This window comes from Theropithecus gelada, chromosome 13 (genome assembly GCF_003255815.1).
Source record: "Theropithecus gelada isolate Dixy chromosome 13, Tgel_1.0, whole genome shotgun sequence".
Lineage (NCBI taxonomy): Eukaryota > Metazoa > Chordata > Mammalia > Primates > Cercopithecidae > Theropithecus > Theropithecus gelada.
This window is the reverse complement of record NC_037681.1, coordinates 67,568,449-67,583,091: the sequence shown is the minus strand read 5'-3', so window position 1 is coordinate 67,583,091 and position 14,643 is coordinate 67,568,449. Positions and strand designations below refer to the sequence as shown.

Genomic DNA, 14,643 nt, shown 5'->3' with positions numbered 1-14,643 from the left:
GGTTGGGGGAGGGCCGTACACGTCGTGCCAAGACTTTCCTGCCAGTTGCCCTGTGTTTGAAGCTCAGGGGCTGCCCTCACGCGGATGGCAATTCCAACAGGAAGACGAGCTGTGGTTTCAGGAAGCTGCCAAATCATTGCACCAGGTGCACAGAGGAGCCATTGTGACAAGGAAGGCCGCAGGCATTCAGAGGAAGGAGAAGGCAGTGTGGCCTGAGCCTGGGAGGTGAGGGGTGGCCCGCACGGCGGAGGATAGATTGGCCGGCACCCCAGGGCTCAGGAGGCTGTGATCAGGAGAGGAAAGAGTCAGGGGCGAGGAAGCCTATCTGGGCAAAGGCTCAGGGCAGGAATAAACATTTGCAGGAGGGGAACGGAGGCAGCCTGGACCAATGACAGTGGAGGGTGCAAGTGAGGGTGTGGGAAGGGAGGAGGGTCCTCAGAAGGCTGGGACCACATGCTTTCTGCCCAAGGGGCTCTAGCCAGTCGGATCCTATGCATGACAGTGGTGTCTCAGCAAAGGCTAGGGAGATTCCAGAGTGGTTAATAAATAATTGCAAGGGTCTTTTTAAAAAGCTAATACAGTGAAGAGCTAATACAATGCTTACATTTTGTTATAGTTTAGTCAATAGCCCAGCCCCTCCCCATTAACTGCTATGATGCTGGCTTCTCTAGATCCCTGCTTTGGTTCCCCTGAGAATCCCTCTGTTCCTCCCACACACACATTACCCGCCTTCCACAACTTTCCTCTGAATTGGGCTCCAACCAAAGGGAATGTCTCTTCTTGGCTGCAGCAAAGCCCTAGACTTAGAGACCCTTGTAAAATGGTTGTTGAGGGGCGAAAAGGAAGGCCATCATCTCCTGGAATGTGTTCACATTTGTGGAATAAACGCCCTGCATTACATTCCTTTGGAGCAGAAAACAGACACTTGGAAGATCAGACTGATGTCTCAGGATAGTGTCTCTTGTCCCACTTTGATGAGAAGATGGCTGCAGGGAAGATAGTTTCCAGTTTTATTCTCCAAGTGGGCTAAAGTCCCCTGCATGATCAGAAAGTAATGGCTGGTCATTCTGATGGAGGGTGTTTTCTCTACGAAGCAGCATCTCAGGCAGCATCTGGCACTCAGATGCCGTTCTAGAATGAGATAGAGGCGGGAGATGGCCGTGTGTGTCTTAGCCAAGGCTCAGTGATGGAAAGATTAGAGAAACCCCTCAAACTAGCAAGGGGAAGAAGGGGGTCAGATTGTAAGGACTTAGAGGCATCTCATCGACAAAAGTGTAAACCAGGGTCTGGCAAGAGCCATCTTTCTCTCTCTCTCTTTATCTCTCTCTCACTCTCACTCTGTGTGTGTGTGTGTGTGTGTGTGTGTGTGTGTGTGTCTTGCTCTCACTCTCTCAGGCCTCATGGTCTCCCCTCTACCTCTCTCAGGCCACCCACCCCCCTTTCTGTCTCTCTGTGTGTGTGTTCTTGCTCTCACTTTCTCACCCTTTCAGGCCTCATGGTCTCCCCTCGTCTCTCAGGGCTCATGGTCTACCCTCCTCTCTTTCAGGCCTCGTGGTCTCCCCTCCGCCTCTCTCAGGCCTCATGATCTGCCCTCCATGTTTCTCAGGCCTTATGGTCCCTCCTCCACCTCTCTCAGGCCTCATGGTCTCCCTCTGATATCTCAGGCCTCATGGTCTCCCCTCTGCCTCTCTCAGGTCTCTCTCTCTCTCTCTCTCTGTCTCTTTCTCTCTCTCTCTCTCTCTCTGTGTGTGTGTGTGTGTGTGTGTGTGTGTGTGTGTTCTTGCTCTCATTCACCCTCTCAGGCCTCATGGTCTCCCCTCCACCTCTCTCTCAGGCCTCATGGTCTCCCCTCCTCCTCTCTCAGGCCTCATGGTCTCCCCTCCACCTCTCTCTCAGGCCTCATGTTCTTCCCTTACCTCTCTTTCAGGCCTCATGTTCTCCCCTCTGCCTCTCTCTCAGGCCTCATGGTCTCCCCTCTGCCTCTCTCAGGCCTCATGGTCTCCCCTGTACCTCTCTCAGGCCTCATGGTCTCCCCTCACCTCTCTTAGGCCTCATGGTCTCCCCTCACCTCTCTCAGGCCTCATGGTCTCCCCTCCCCCTCTCTCTCAGGCCTCATGGTCTCCCCTCTGCCTCTCTCAGGCCTCATGGTCTCCCCTCCGCCTCTCTCTCAGGCCTCATGGTCTCCCCTCCGCCTCTCTTAGGCCTGCTTTTTTCTCCCTTTGGAGGCTGGCTTTCACTGCCTCTTTATGTGTAGAGGATCGAATGTGGCAACCTCATATCATTTTCTGAGTCAACATTCTAAAAGAATAGAACCGGCACCTCTTTGGTTTAAGTCTCCAATTCCTAGGAGAGAGAATCCAGTTGGCCACCTTGGGTCAGGGGTCTGCGCCTGGGCCACGAGCTGTGGTCAGAAAGGCCCAGACCTTTGCTGCAGGCATGGCTGTGGGGGCCCATGTGAGGTGCGTGTAATTGGGGTGGAGGGCAGCTCCCTGGCGTCCCAGGAGAGAATGAGTACCCTGTCGGAATCGTAAGGGGAGAGCATTTACACAAGCTTGCAGGAAGGGGGTGGGGGCCTGCAGAGACTTCCCCTGGAGTTAGAACCAATGGAGAAGATTCTGCAGGGCCATCTGTCTGGGCTGCCTCTGTTTCCCCCAGCAGATGTTTCTTCCTGCTCTGGGCTTTTGCCCAGATAGGGTTCCTTGCCCCTGACCTTCCTCCTTCTCCTCTGCTGATCTCAGCCTCCTGATCCCTGGGGTGCTGGCCATGCTGCACTCCTACGTGATTTTCTGGGGAAAGCTAATGCCTGACCATGACCAAGCCACAGTTGTTCTGGGGAGAAGGACAAGGAAGGGCCTGAACCCATGCACTTTTGCTGGCCTGATTCTTGGCTGGGGTCCCTACAGACCCCTTGGTTTTGGCCAAGGGCAGGGCTGCAGGCACGTAGAACTGCCACACTCAAAGGGAAGGGGTTGGGCTCTAGATTCAGGGCCTCATGGCCTGCCCATCCCACCCTCTTAGCAGGGCTGGGTGAGCTTTGGGGGCCAGTGCCCAAGCCCCAGACCCTGGCTGGGCTTATTTGCAGCCTCCTCAGAGAAAAGGCAACTCTGGAGAGCAGGAGGGGCCAAGGCTGGAACCATGGGAGGCTGAGAGGTGGTGGGGGCGTGAATAAGGAAGGAGCAGGAGATGGGTGACCGGAGGAGGAAGGACGGAGTGGCAAGAGAAGGGGCTCCTGGGGGTGGACGTGTAGGGGGAGGCCTCCCAGCACATGCCCCTCATTGTCTTGTTAACAACACCCTTGCCCATATTTGAGCCCAGAAAAAGGTGCCATCCTTCTAGACAGTTGTAGGGGCTCCAAGGGGTCTAACTAGCATGGGAGCAAGGTAGCGCCGTGACTGCTTTGGTGGGAATGTGCTTTAGTTCCTGAAAACTGTAGGCAGACAGGGTGACTGCAGGAAGGCAGCTCAGGCTATGACACTGCATCTTTGGTCACCAGAGTGGGCTGGGTTGGGGCAGAGGCAGGCACTGACAAGCATTCTATTCACCTCACCCCACTGCAGCCTAGCAGCCTGGGAGAAGGCAGTGGGGGACAGCAAGGCAATGTGCTGGGAGCCGTGCCGGTCACAGGTGGAGTGCAGGGCTTGATGAAGGCTGGCCACTGCCCCCTCATCCCTGCTCTGAAGTTCCAGGGCTCCAAGGCCCTGCTTGGTCGCTGAGGGCCATCAAGAAGGAGGGAAGTTGCTAGAGCTTTCCCAATTCAACAGCATCAGAGTAGACACTTGGAAATATACCAAGCAGGGTCACGCCTATTCAGGCTTCTAATCCTCAGCCCCTCCTGGGCTGCACATGGGAGCTGGACTGCAGAATACCCCAAAGTGCAGGTTCACAAAGGCCTCCCTGAGCCCTTGTGCCCATCTGTGCTGGGGTAGCTCATTCACTCAACTCTCTGTATGAATTTCTTGTGACTGCTGTAACGAATGACCACAGACTTTGTTGCTCAAAACAACACAATTTTATTACCTTACAGGTCTAGAGGTCAGAAATCCAAAATCATTCTTATTTGGCCAAAGCGAGGGTTTTGACAGGGCTAGTTCCTTCTGGAAGCTCTGAGAGTTGGCTTCCTTGTCTTCTTCTGCTTCTACAGATCACTTGCGTTTCTTTCCTCGCAGCCCTTCCTCCGATCACTCCACTCTGGTTTCCATCATCACATCTCCTCCTGTTGACTCTGACTCTCCTGCCTGCCTTATATAAGGACTGTTGTACTTATATTGGGTCCACTGGATAATCCAGGATAACCTCCTCATCTCAAGATTCTTATTTATTTGTTTATTTAGGAGATGGAGTCTCGCTCTTGTCACCCAGGCTGGAGTGCAGTGGCGTGATCTCGGCTCACTGCAACCTCTGCCTCCCAGGTTCAAGTGATTCTCCTGCCTCAGCTTCCTGAATAGCTGGGATTACAGGTGGGCACCACCACGCCCAGCTGATTTTTTGTATTTTTAGTAGAAATGGGGTTTCACCATGCTGGCCAGGCTGGTCTTGAATGCCTGACCTCAAGTGATCCGCCCACCTCAGCCTTCCAAAGTGCTGGGATTACAGGCATGAGCCACCTCGCCCGGCCTCATCTCAAGATTCTTAATTCAATCACATTTTCAAATCCCTTTTACCCTGTAAGGTAACATAGTTAACAGGTTCTGGGGATTAGAACATGGACACTTTTTGGGGGACATTTCAGCCTACCACACCACCTTTCTAACCTTTCTCTGGGCTGGGGATCGAGGTACCCTTCTGCCTGAAATACTCACCTGCACCCCTGGCCCTTCGTGTGCTTCCTCCAAGCATCCTTCGTGTCTTCCCAGGCTGGTTGGTGCCTAAGTGCTCCAGCTCACAATGATCTATCAGGAAATAGAAGCCTTGTAGAAAGTCACCTTGAAGTGTGGGGAGCCTCCTTGGATTATTTTGAGTCACAAAATACAATTTAGGGAAGATCTCTTGGCCTGAATAACCTCAGTCATTGCTGGTGTTGGATGCTGATGGAAATCATCTGATGAAATAATTTTTTTAAAAAAAAGTAGTAAAGAAATTTAGAACTGATTTAGAAATCATCCTCAGAGTTTTGATTTTATGGTTGCTCGTGTTAGATATTATCAACAAGCTCTCTGTAGATCACTTAAAAAGCAATCTAGTTAAAAGTTGCATTATGGAGAATGGGGTCAGGGATGGGAAGAACTCTCCTAATGTTTTACAAATGGTATTTATGGCTCCAGATAAAATCTCTGGTGGCCACATTATTCAAGGATTTGTAAAGTGCTTTATCTGAAATACCTTCTTAGACATGAATATGAAGGTTCTGAAAATTGTGTTCAATGGCCCGTGTGTCCCAGAAGATCCTAATGTAAAGATACATATTTCTAAAGTAATTTAATTTATAGAATAGGATTAAACATATGTGTAACTTCATTAAGAAAATGTAACGGCTTTGGGACCAATTACAGGGCTTTGAGCAGCCACAATAGGCTCAGGAGGGCTGTGCCTGTGTAAAGTCCCCTCCCAGACACCACCAGGGTACAGAGCTGGGATGGTGCATGGCTTGGGCAAGTCCATCTGCCCAGAGAGAGAAGGCCAAGGTTAGCCTGTGGGTGGGGACATGGCGGCCTCACTCCACATTTGTACTGCAAGCCTTCCAGCCGCAGGGGCGCCTCCCTGGACTCAACTTGGTGTTCCATTCATGGGGGCACCCACAGGTGTGGCTGAGCCTGGGTATGTGGAATGTGGGGGTCCGACTCAAGAAGCAGAACCCACAGGACTGTCTAGCCTGGGTGTTCTGCCAAAGCACAAGGGCCCTGTAAGGTGGGAGGCAGTTGGCACGGGACTTCTAGAAGGCGTGGGAAGGATCTTAAAGGACAAGGCACAAACAAGGATTGAGTCTCCGTGGGCATTCTGGAAAGGCATTTTGCAGGGTGTGGGGTGGGCATGGGAGGCATGGCTCTTTGAGGCCACAGGAGGCCTGATGGACCGGAAAAGAGGAGAGGCCGGGCGTGATGGCTCATGCCTGTAATCTCAGCACTTTGGGAGGCCGAGGTGGGCGGGTCACTTGAGGTCAGGAGTTCAAGACCAGCCTGGTCAATATAGCGAAACCCTGTCTCTACTAAAAATATAAAAAATTAGCCAGGCATGGTGGCTGGTGGCTCCCAGCTACTCGGGAGGCGGAGGCAGGAGAATCACTTGAACCTGGGAGGTGGAGGTTGCAGTGAGCCGAGATTGCGCCACTGCACTCCAGCCTGGGCTCTGTCTCAAAAAAGAAAGAAAGAAAGAAAGAAAGAAAGAAAGAAAGAAAGAAAGAAAGAAAGAAAGAAAGAAAGAAAGAGAGAAAGAAGGAAAGAAAAAGGGAAGAAAAGAAGGAAGAGGAGAAAGGAAAGAAGACAAGCACTTAGGAGGGTGGGGCTCCCAGCTCAGAAAGTTCTCTGCATGGGGGAGAGCACCCAGCTTCCCCTACCTTCCCCAGGACAGGGGCCTCTGCGGCCTCAGCCCAGATTGCACCAGGCCAGGCTGTGTAAGGGCCTCATACCCTTGGCGTGGGTGTTTTCAGGGGTGGAGAGTGTGTGCTGGGCAGGATGCCACCACCGTAGCCACTGAGCCCTGGGCCTTGCGTGGGGGCTGGGGAGTGAGCTGAGGGCTCCTGAGATGGCTCAGGCCGGGCCCAGACAGGAGAGAGGAAGCTTGCAGTGGCCTCTTCCTTCTGGGCCCAGGCTGAAATGAGAGATCAGTCAGGGTGGCGGGAGACTGCCCAGCTGTGTGCACCCTGGGGGAGACCGTCTGTGCTCCTGACCTTTATGTGGGGATGGGCCCCACCTCAGGAGTCAGAGCTGCTGCTCTTCAGGAAGTCTTCCATGCCTGCGCCATTCCCAGCTTGGCACATGTGCTCTCTGAGTGGGCGTGGGTGCCACAGACCAAAGCAATGGGTGAAGTTTTGGAACATGTCCTGCTTCCGCTTGTCTGATGGTGCAGGGAAGCAGAGTGAGCCTCTCTCTGGGGATGTGCAGGGCTGCCAGGAACACACACACACTCAGGGTCCCTCAAGTCTTCATGGGGGCCACTGTGTAAGGAGAGGAGGCAGGTGGGACTCTTGCCTGCAGTTAGGCTGCAGGTGTTGGAAAGCTCATTCAGGACGGAATGGAGCTCCAGTGCTTCCATCATCTCCATGCGCCTTGCAAGTAGGTGGCCATTTCTTTTGTTTCCAAAGCTCTGCCTGCACAGAGATTCACCTGCCCTTCAGTTTTGCTTTTATCTTCCAGCTCCTACCAATCAACGGTCCTCCATTCTCTCAGCCCCTTGGCTTCGGCTGCTTTCTAGCCTCTGCTCCCCCTGGCCACCCCCGCCCCGCCTCCCGCTTCCCTCTGCCTATCTGCAGAGGCCAGGCCGCTACAGCCTTCGGCAATGCCAGCATCACAAAAGGCAAAGGGAGAGGAGGAGCTCTTCCAGATTAGAGGAGCCGAAGGAGCTGGCTGTAAAGTGGAGGGTGTGATCCTGGGCTGGAGAAGAATACTCTAAGGAAAACGAGTGCCTAACCTGAAATGGGGCAGTGGATTAGATAAGAGCACAGCGGCAGTGTTGAACGTCCTATTTGTTAACTCCGCTGTGGTTAGATACAGGGATGACCTTTGTTCTTGGTAAACACATACTGAAGTATTAAGGGGAACGGAGCACCATTTATGCAACCTGTTATCAAATGGTTCAAGAAACAATGATACATGTTTTTAAAGAAGTCCACAAGGACTTCTTGCCAAATTCCAGAGACAGTTAAGAGAGCGAGAGACTGAGGGTGAGCGAGAACAAGAACAAGAGAACAATGACAGCCCCCACCTGTGTTGGGGACCACTACATTGGTGTGTCGGCATCTCTGAGCTGTGGGCCAGCCCATGGGGAACACACTGGCTCTGGAACCCAGCCACGATGCCGTCAGCGAGTGGTCAGGATTGTGGAGTCCCACGACCCAACGCAGTTCCCGTGGCTGCCCATGCTTTCGGGCATCTTCTGAACACTCTATCTGGGGCAATGTCCGGCCGCTGCTTAAGGGGCCTCTACTCTCGCTGCAGAGGAGCTGGGGTGGCAGGCATCACAGAGCACTGGCATTCCTCTGCAGCCAGTGGGGCGAAGCTGGTGGTGGGGCGGGGCTGGCAAGTGGGGGTTCTGGGCACCCAAGAGGCCCCTCGACCCATGTATCTTCCTCCCCTGGGCACTCCTGTAGAGGACTCCTGGTCATGCAAGTTTCCATGGATCCAGAGGGTCCTCCTGCTGCGGCGATTCGGGGAGGCTCCTGCCTCTGCCCAGAATGGGTGAGCCGGCACTACGCAGTGTCTTCCGAGGGCAAGGCCTTGCGCTCCCAGGCCCCGCCCTGTGCCAAGTCACTGAGAGTGGAGGCCCCGTGATCTCTTCACCTTTCTTGGGAACAAAACCCACCTCCCAAGGTTGTTGATTGGAGAGGTTCCCAATCAAAGGAGTGACTGGGAGAGAGTTCATTGATAAGTGAAGCATCGTATTAGCAGTACAGTGCAGGAGGCACGTCAGTATTCCCATTGTCATCTTCAGTTCAAGACCACAACCAGGACAGGAGCCCCTCCATGGATGGACCCTCAGGTGATGATGATGCAAAGGAGAAAGGAGGGTGTTTAAGGGGGTGTGTTCTGTTGTCTGCCCTCTCCAGAGGGACCTGCATTGTACCCATTCCCAGAAAGGACACGGCATGGCGTGATGGGCTGACACAGGGGACCGGAAGGGCCCAGGGCATTGCCCACTTAGCACTCCAGCTGCAAAAGCAGCTGTATGTGTCCTGAGGCCCATGCCTCCTGGTCATAGCTGATTGGATCAAGAGAAGGCGCCTATCCAGGGAAAATCAGTCTACGGGCTGCCTACTGGCCCATGGAAAAATGAGTGGGACTAATTAGATCCTCTCGTTCAAGATTCAGCCATTAGGAGGGGAGTGGTCACAGTGCTGCAGGTGGTCAGTCAGGGGTGGGGCTGGAGGGCCAGGGCAGTGCTGAATATAGTTCTAGGGGAGCAGCACCTCTCCGTGAACTGTCAGTAGCGGGGAGAGGAGGGCGGAGCAGGCAAAGGCAGAGATGATGATAATTGCTCGCGTGTATTGATTACTATGGGCCAGGCACTATTCTAGGATCACTTAATCGTAATCCACAGAGCAGGCACTATTCCACCATTCTTATTGTACAGATGAAGGAACGGCTATAGAGAGATGAAGAAACTTGCTGAAGGCCACACAGCTTGTAGTGGTAGAGCTGCCCCTTGAAGCTCAGACTGGTGACTGCAGTGTCACCCTGGCTGCCTCCTTCACGGTGTGTGGCTGCTTTGGCCCCAGGCCTGGGCACTGCAGTTCCTGCCCTAGGGTTCCAGCGAGCTCCCTTCTGTCTCTTGAGTTACCTTCAGGGTGTCTCTGTTCTTTGCAACTGAAAGAGCTTGATGAAAATTCAGTTTCTGGCAGGGGATGGCGTGATCTTTTCAAATCAGGACCTCCCTGACCTCTCAGGACCCTTTGGATCGGTACCTCATGGGTCAGTTTCACAGGTCACTTAGGCATGAGGTTCCCTGCCCTTGGGTCATCATCAAAGTCTAGGCGGATGGGGAGGTTTGCTTAGTCAGAGGCTTCCCAAGCCCAAGAAATATTTGCACAGTGACGACATCTGAGTGCTGGGTGGGGGATAGGATGCAACAATGAGCACTTTGGTACCAGAAAGGAGTCTGGGTGGTGGCGGCTGAAATGCCATTCATATTTGTGCCTGCAGGAAGCACTATTAATATGAAAGTGCACAAGTGGGAGCTGTGTCCTGGAAAGTGGCACGTGGGTGGAAGTCCGAGGGGGTGACAGGCAGTCTGAGGTCTGTCCCCAGACTCTAACCCTGGTCCCAGCATGATGGGTTTAGACACAGGAGCCAGGTGCCTCTCTCTCCAGTGAGGGTTCCTGTGCAAGCACAGGGTCTGCAGATGGGCAACTGGGGTAAGGCAGTGCCTGCGGCCCTCAGCAGGTCTCCACCGCTGCGTGACTCCAACATTTGACCAATTTAAGGTTAGCTTGGGAAACCCTGTTCCCATCAGAAGAGGAAGGCAGAGCCTTCCCTCCTTCCACATTCCCTCTATTCCCCTCCCTGCAGGATGACTTTCTAAGCCTCTTCCCCCAGGCTGGCAGACACTCCCTGCCCACCTAACGTGGCCTGTACTTCTCGCCCAAGGAGGCCATGAGCTGGGGGTTAGGGTACATGACAAGTACTTTGATACCAAGTGTTCAATCACTCAAGTCTGTAAATGTGTTACCTTAAAATAAGGCCACAGCAAGAGAAGCTGGGCACCCAAAGGCTGCAAGCAAAGCCCTTCCTTACGGGGACAGCAATGTCTGGCTGAGCGTGGCGTGGAGGGTGGGCATTGGGGGAGGCCAGGCCACAGGGAGGAGTGGCAAGAGAGGAGTCCAGATGGCCGAGAACAGCCCTGGGTTTAAGGGGAAGCTTCAGGACAGCTGTCTTCAAAAGGAGGTGGCTGCAGCCTTGGGGGTGCCATGGTGGTCCCCTGGAGTACATGAAGAAACAGAGCTTCTGTGTAAATGAGCAGCATTGTTTAGAATTATGTTGATGCAGGTTATAACATCCACAGTACATTGGTATGTGGCATAACTTATTAGGGGTGTACTGGAATGGACTTCTCAGCAGAGGTGGCCAATCTGAACAAGGCCCAGGTCTCTCCCATGCCTCCTCTCCTAGTCTTCTTCCCTGCAGCTGAAGGTGGCCCATCAGCAATACCTGAGGGGCTCTCTGTTCAGATATGAGTACTGCCTTGGCCTCTCCCAGCAATGCCCAGAGGCAGCAGGGGCTTCCGGGGTGGCCCCCTGGACAAGTCAAAGGCCAGGATCAGCCCTGCCTGGACCCCTCTTGCTTCCTCCTACCCCCTCCAGGCTTTAGCCCAGCCTCAACTGGCAACACTCTCACCAGCTCAAACCCACATTTTGCCAGAGGGTCCTCCCTCTCATCCTTCCTTCCCCTCATCCTTCCTTCCCCACATCCCTCCTCAGCTGGGCCCAGGTCTTGGCTTCGATGACTTCTCTGGCCTCCCTCCTCCTGCAACAGCCCCTCCTCTCCAGGGCCTGGCTCAAGGCTGGTGCGGGAGCGACATGCCCAGTGAATAAACATGCTGCTTCAGACAAGCCTGCTTCCCCTCCGAGGGTCTCTTTATTTAACCTGTAAAGTCACTGTCAGCAACTTGGCTTGGCCCTCTGCTGCTTCCAACAAGGAACTGCTTACAAGTCAGGAAATGCATTGGGTGCCTTTCCTAGTACCAAAAATTGACTACAACTCTTTGGGCACCCTGAGATAAATCAACAGCATTTGCTTTTTCTTTACTTTTCTAACATAATTCCAGAAAAAAATAGATCTCTATTTTATATATATATATATATATATAAAAACTGTATTTATATACACACATACATAGAGATCCTTCAACCATGAAGGATCCAGCGTCCTCTGGGGTGCCCCTTGGCCTGCTGCAGGAAAGCCAGGAGGCACCAGCTGTCTTGGGAATCATCTCGGGACATGCAGTGCTGAGCTAGTGTGCCATGGATGGGGAGTCTCCAACAGCCCTCTCCCTCCGAGGAAGGTGGAGCTATGACAAACCAGGGCAGCCCTCACCTGAGCTTTCTACACATCCTGAAATGTAAGCTGTACCTGATGGAGCTTTGAAACTAAAACCCAAAGTGCAGATACAAAAGGATTCCCTGATAAGCCTGGCGGACTGACTCCTTGGGGAAGAGTTCCAAGAGCGTCATGCAGCAGGGGCCAGGGGAGCCAGCAGGCAGGACATACACCCACAGCCCCCAGGCCCGGAAAAAGGTGTCATGGACACAGAGGCCTGCTCAGTCGCAGGAGAAAGGCTGGGCTCTGTCCCCTCCTCAGGTCTGCCTCAGGCAGGGCAACCCAAAAGGCTAGGGTGAGGCTCAAATCAAGGCAAAAAAGGGCTGTGGGTGGTGAGATGTACTGGCGACAGTCCTAGAAATTGCCCACCTCCATGTTATTGGCCCTCGAGGGACCTGCATTGTAGCGTAAGACCTGCAGGAGTAATGTGTTGACTCAGGGTATTAGAAAGGACTGGATCTAGCAACCACAGGATCTAAAACCAACGGAGGCTGCTTGGGCTGGAACACATTTCCAGGGAGATGGGGTGGGTGGAAATGGAAGCGTAAGGGCCAGTGCTCAGTACCCCCTGGCTAGACCCCAGAGGCCCCAAAGGCACTTGGTAGCAGAGGGAAAGAGCACAGTGGGGCCCAGCTGGCCTCAGGGGGCAAAGAGGGGCAACGTGGGCATCATCTGCTAACTCCAAGTCTGGGAAGGGAACCCAGAAATCCCATCGTCTTCCCACTTGCCCAGTTTCTTCACGTCGTGACTGCCCTGGGCAAGACCTGAGAGGGATCCAGAAGTCTGTGCTGTGCTGAGAGTGGGGAGTGAGATCCCCAGACCCCCAACCAGAGGCATGGGTGAGGGTGAAGGACAATTGTGAGGCTCCCCCCTGCCCAACTCTTGGGGTGCAAGTCTGGTCACCACAAAACTCTGCAAAAAGGCACTTAGGGTTCAAGTCAGACTGTTTCCCAAGGCACCAACAAAGAAATCCAGGAAGACCCTCTTGGCCGAGCCAGGAGAACGAGGGCTGCAGCTGCGGAGGCGTTCACTAAAGATGGATTTCCCTGAGGCCCCGCACCTGATGCCACTGTCACCCCACACTGACCGCTGCCTCTCCCTCTGGCCGGCCCTCCCTCCCTGTGGCTGCAGTGTCATCACAGCTCTCTGGGGATGATGGAGAAGGGCAGCACAGGGCTGCTGGCCTCCAGCTCCAGGGCAGTGAGGAAGCAGTCGACGGCGGCCTCGTTCTGGCCCTGGGCCTGCAGCACCTCGCCCAGGCCCTGCCATGCCTCGTGGCACGTGCTCTGCCTCTCCACGGCATCTCGAAGCACCTTCTGGGCCAGGCTCTTGTGGCCAAGCCGACTCAGCATCAGACCCTGTGGACCAAGCACAGGGCAGGGTGACTAGGGGTCTTGGCATGGCACAGGCATCCTGGCAACCGGGCCAAGTACAGGTGCACGGGTGGCAGCAGCCATCAGCTCGAGAGGCTCCTGCGTCTCTGGCTTGGGCACTGTCAAGTGACTGTGCCTTTCCCCATGTAAATCCTACCTGGCCCTGCCCAACCCGTGCTTTAACCCCAGCCTCCTGGGAAACCCACTGCAGGAGCTCTGTTCCTGCCAGTCCCGAGGAATTGGCTTTCAAGTCACCAGACCTGGCTGTGTCACCTTGTTTGGGGGATCCTGGGCAAATCCCAGCTCTCTGGCCCTCAGTTTCCTCATCTGTAAATGGGAAAATCACAGCATCTCTCTGGAGGGCGGGGTGAGGCTGAAAGGAGTCAGGAGGTGTAAAGCTCTGAGAAGTGTCTGGCAGGAGTGTGTTCTCACTCAGTGGGACCATGCCTCTCAGTCCTTCCTGCAGCCCGGAGCTGCCCTTCACCCCAGGGATGCAGAAAGACTGAGGAGGACGCATTACGAGGCTTCATCACTGTCACCGGGGAGGAAAAGCTCAAGCATGTGTGCGTGTGCGGTGGCTCCTCAGGAGAGGGTCACAGGAGGAGAGTCAGATGGCGGGGGACAGGGTGCTGGGTGAATGGGGCGCTGGGTGAACAGCTGGATTGGCTGAAAGATGAAAGGCCCTGGGGGTCTGGGTCAGGCGCAGGGAAGCTTGGCCCTGCTGTTTGGCTCAAACAACCCTGTTACCAAAGAGATAGAGGAACTAACAGGAATCGTCATAAGAGGCTGGGAAGTGAAACTGGCACCCTGTCCCCTCTACATCCTCTTTTACCCACGCTGGGAAGTGGGTAGCGAGGACAGGGTAGTGAGCGGAGGCAGAGGGGCAGGGCCCCCTTTCAGCAGAAAGGCTGCTTCGCGCCGTCCCACTGATCCCTGTTTCAGCCCTGAGGGTGGCATGAGATGGTCCCTCGGGGGGACCCTTCTCTTGTTAAAAGACAGGAGGTAAAACCCACCACCGACTTCCTGGACAGGCGGGGGCCGCAGTGGGGGTGGGGAGCTGCTTTCTATGTGCCTGGAGCCCCCTCTCCAGTGCCCGCCCACTGATGGCCATGTACATTTTTAGCTGGAACATTTTCCTCCTCAGCGAGCTCCCCAGAGTTAGGCCCTCTGTTGCTATGGAGACGCGCTGGGGAAGATGCGCATGCCTGGTTTCATCAAGTCCTCAGAGAGCTTGGAACACAACCAATTCGGCGGGAGTGAAAGATGGCGCTCAGGAAGCCCTAGGAAAAGCCTCTCCCTCTCCATAGGTGCTGGCTGGAGATCTTGTGGCCAGGGGGCGGGGGAGGAAGAGGCTGTCCTCACAGAGCCTCTGTTAGCCCTGGGCAACGCCGTACCAAGGAACCACACACATGGATGAGGCGTGCAGAGGCCAGGGGAGGACAGGGTGGCTGTGGGCGGGGTGGAGCCTCAGGCAGGGTCTTCCGCTCTCGCCAGATGGGAGTGGTGCTGACTCAGGGCTGCCTGGGACCAAGCGTAGTGGCCAGGCTGGCCAGCAGGGCACGAGGCCTAGCTGTTCTGCCCACACG

The 14,643-nt window shown here is 54.5% G+C and overlaps 1 protein-coding gene across 4 annotated transcripts in view; it reads right to left on the bottom strand.

Moving 5' to 3' along the window:
• Positions 1 to 10,606: 10,606 nt before the first annotated feature.
• The window catches only part of TTC7A (tetratricopeptide repeat domain 7A), a 159,331-nt gene continuing 155,294 nt past the window's right edge, over positions 10,607 to 14,643 (bottom strand). For 3 of the 4 annotated variants that reach the window (XM_025405656.1, XM_025405658.1, XM_025405655.1), the window contains one exon: positions 10,607 to 13,042. In XM_025405656.1, coding sequence (XP_025261441.1) covers positions 12,821 to 13,042 — 222 coding nt within the window. In that variant the 3' untranslated portion in view covers positions 10,607 to 12,820. The remainder of the gene's footprint in view (positions 13,043 to 14,643) is intronic. The other variant, XM_025405657.1, reaches the window with a different exon arrangement.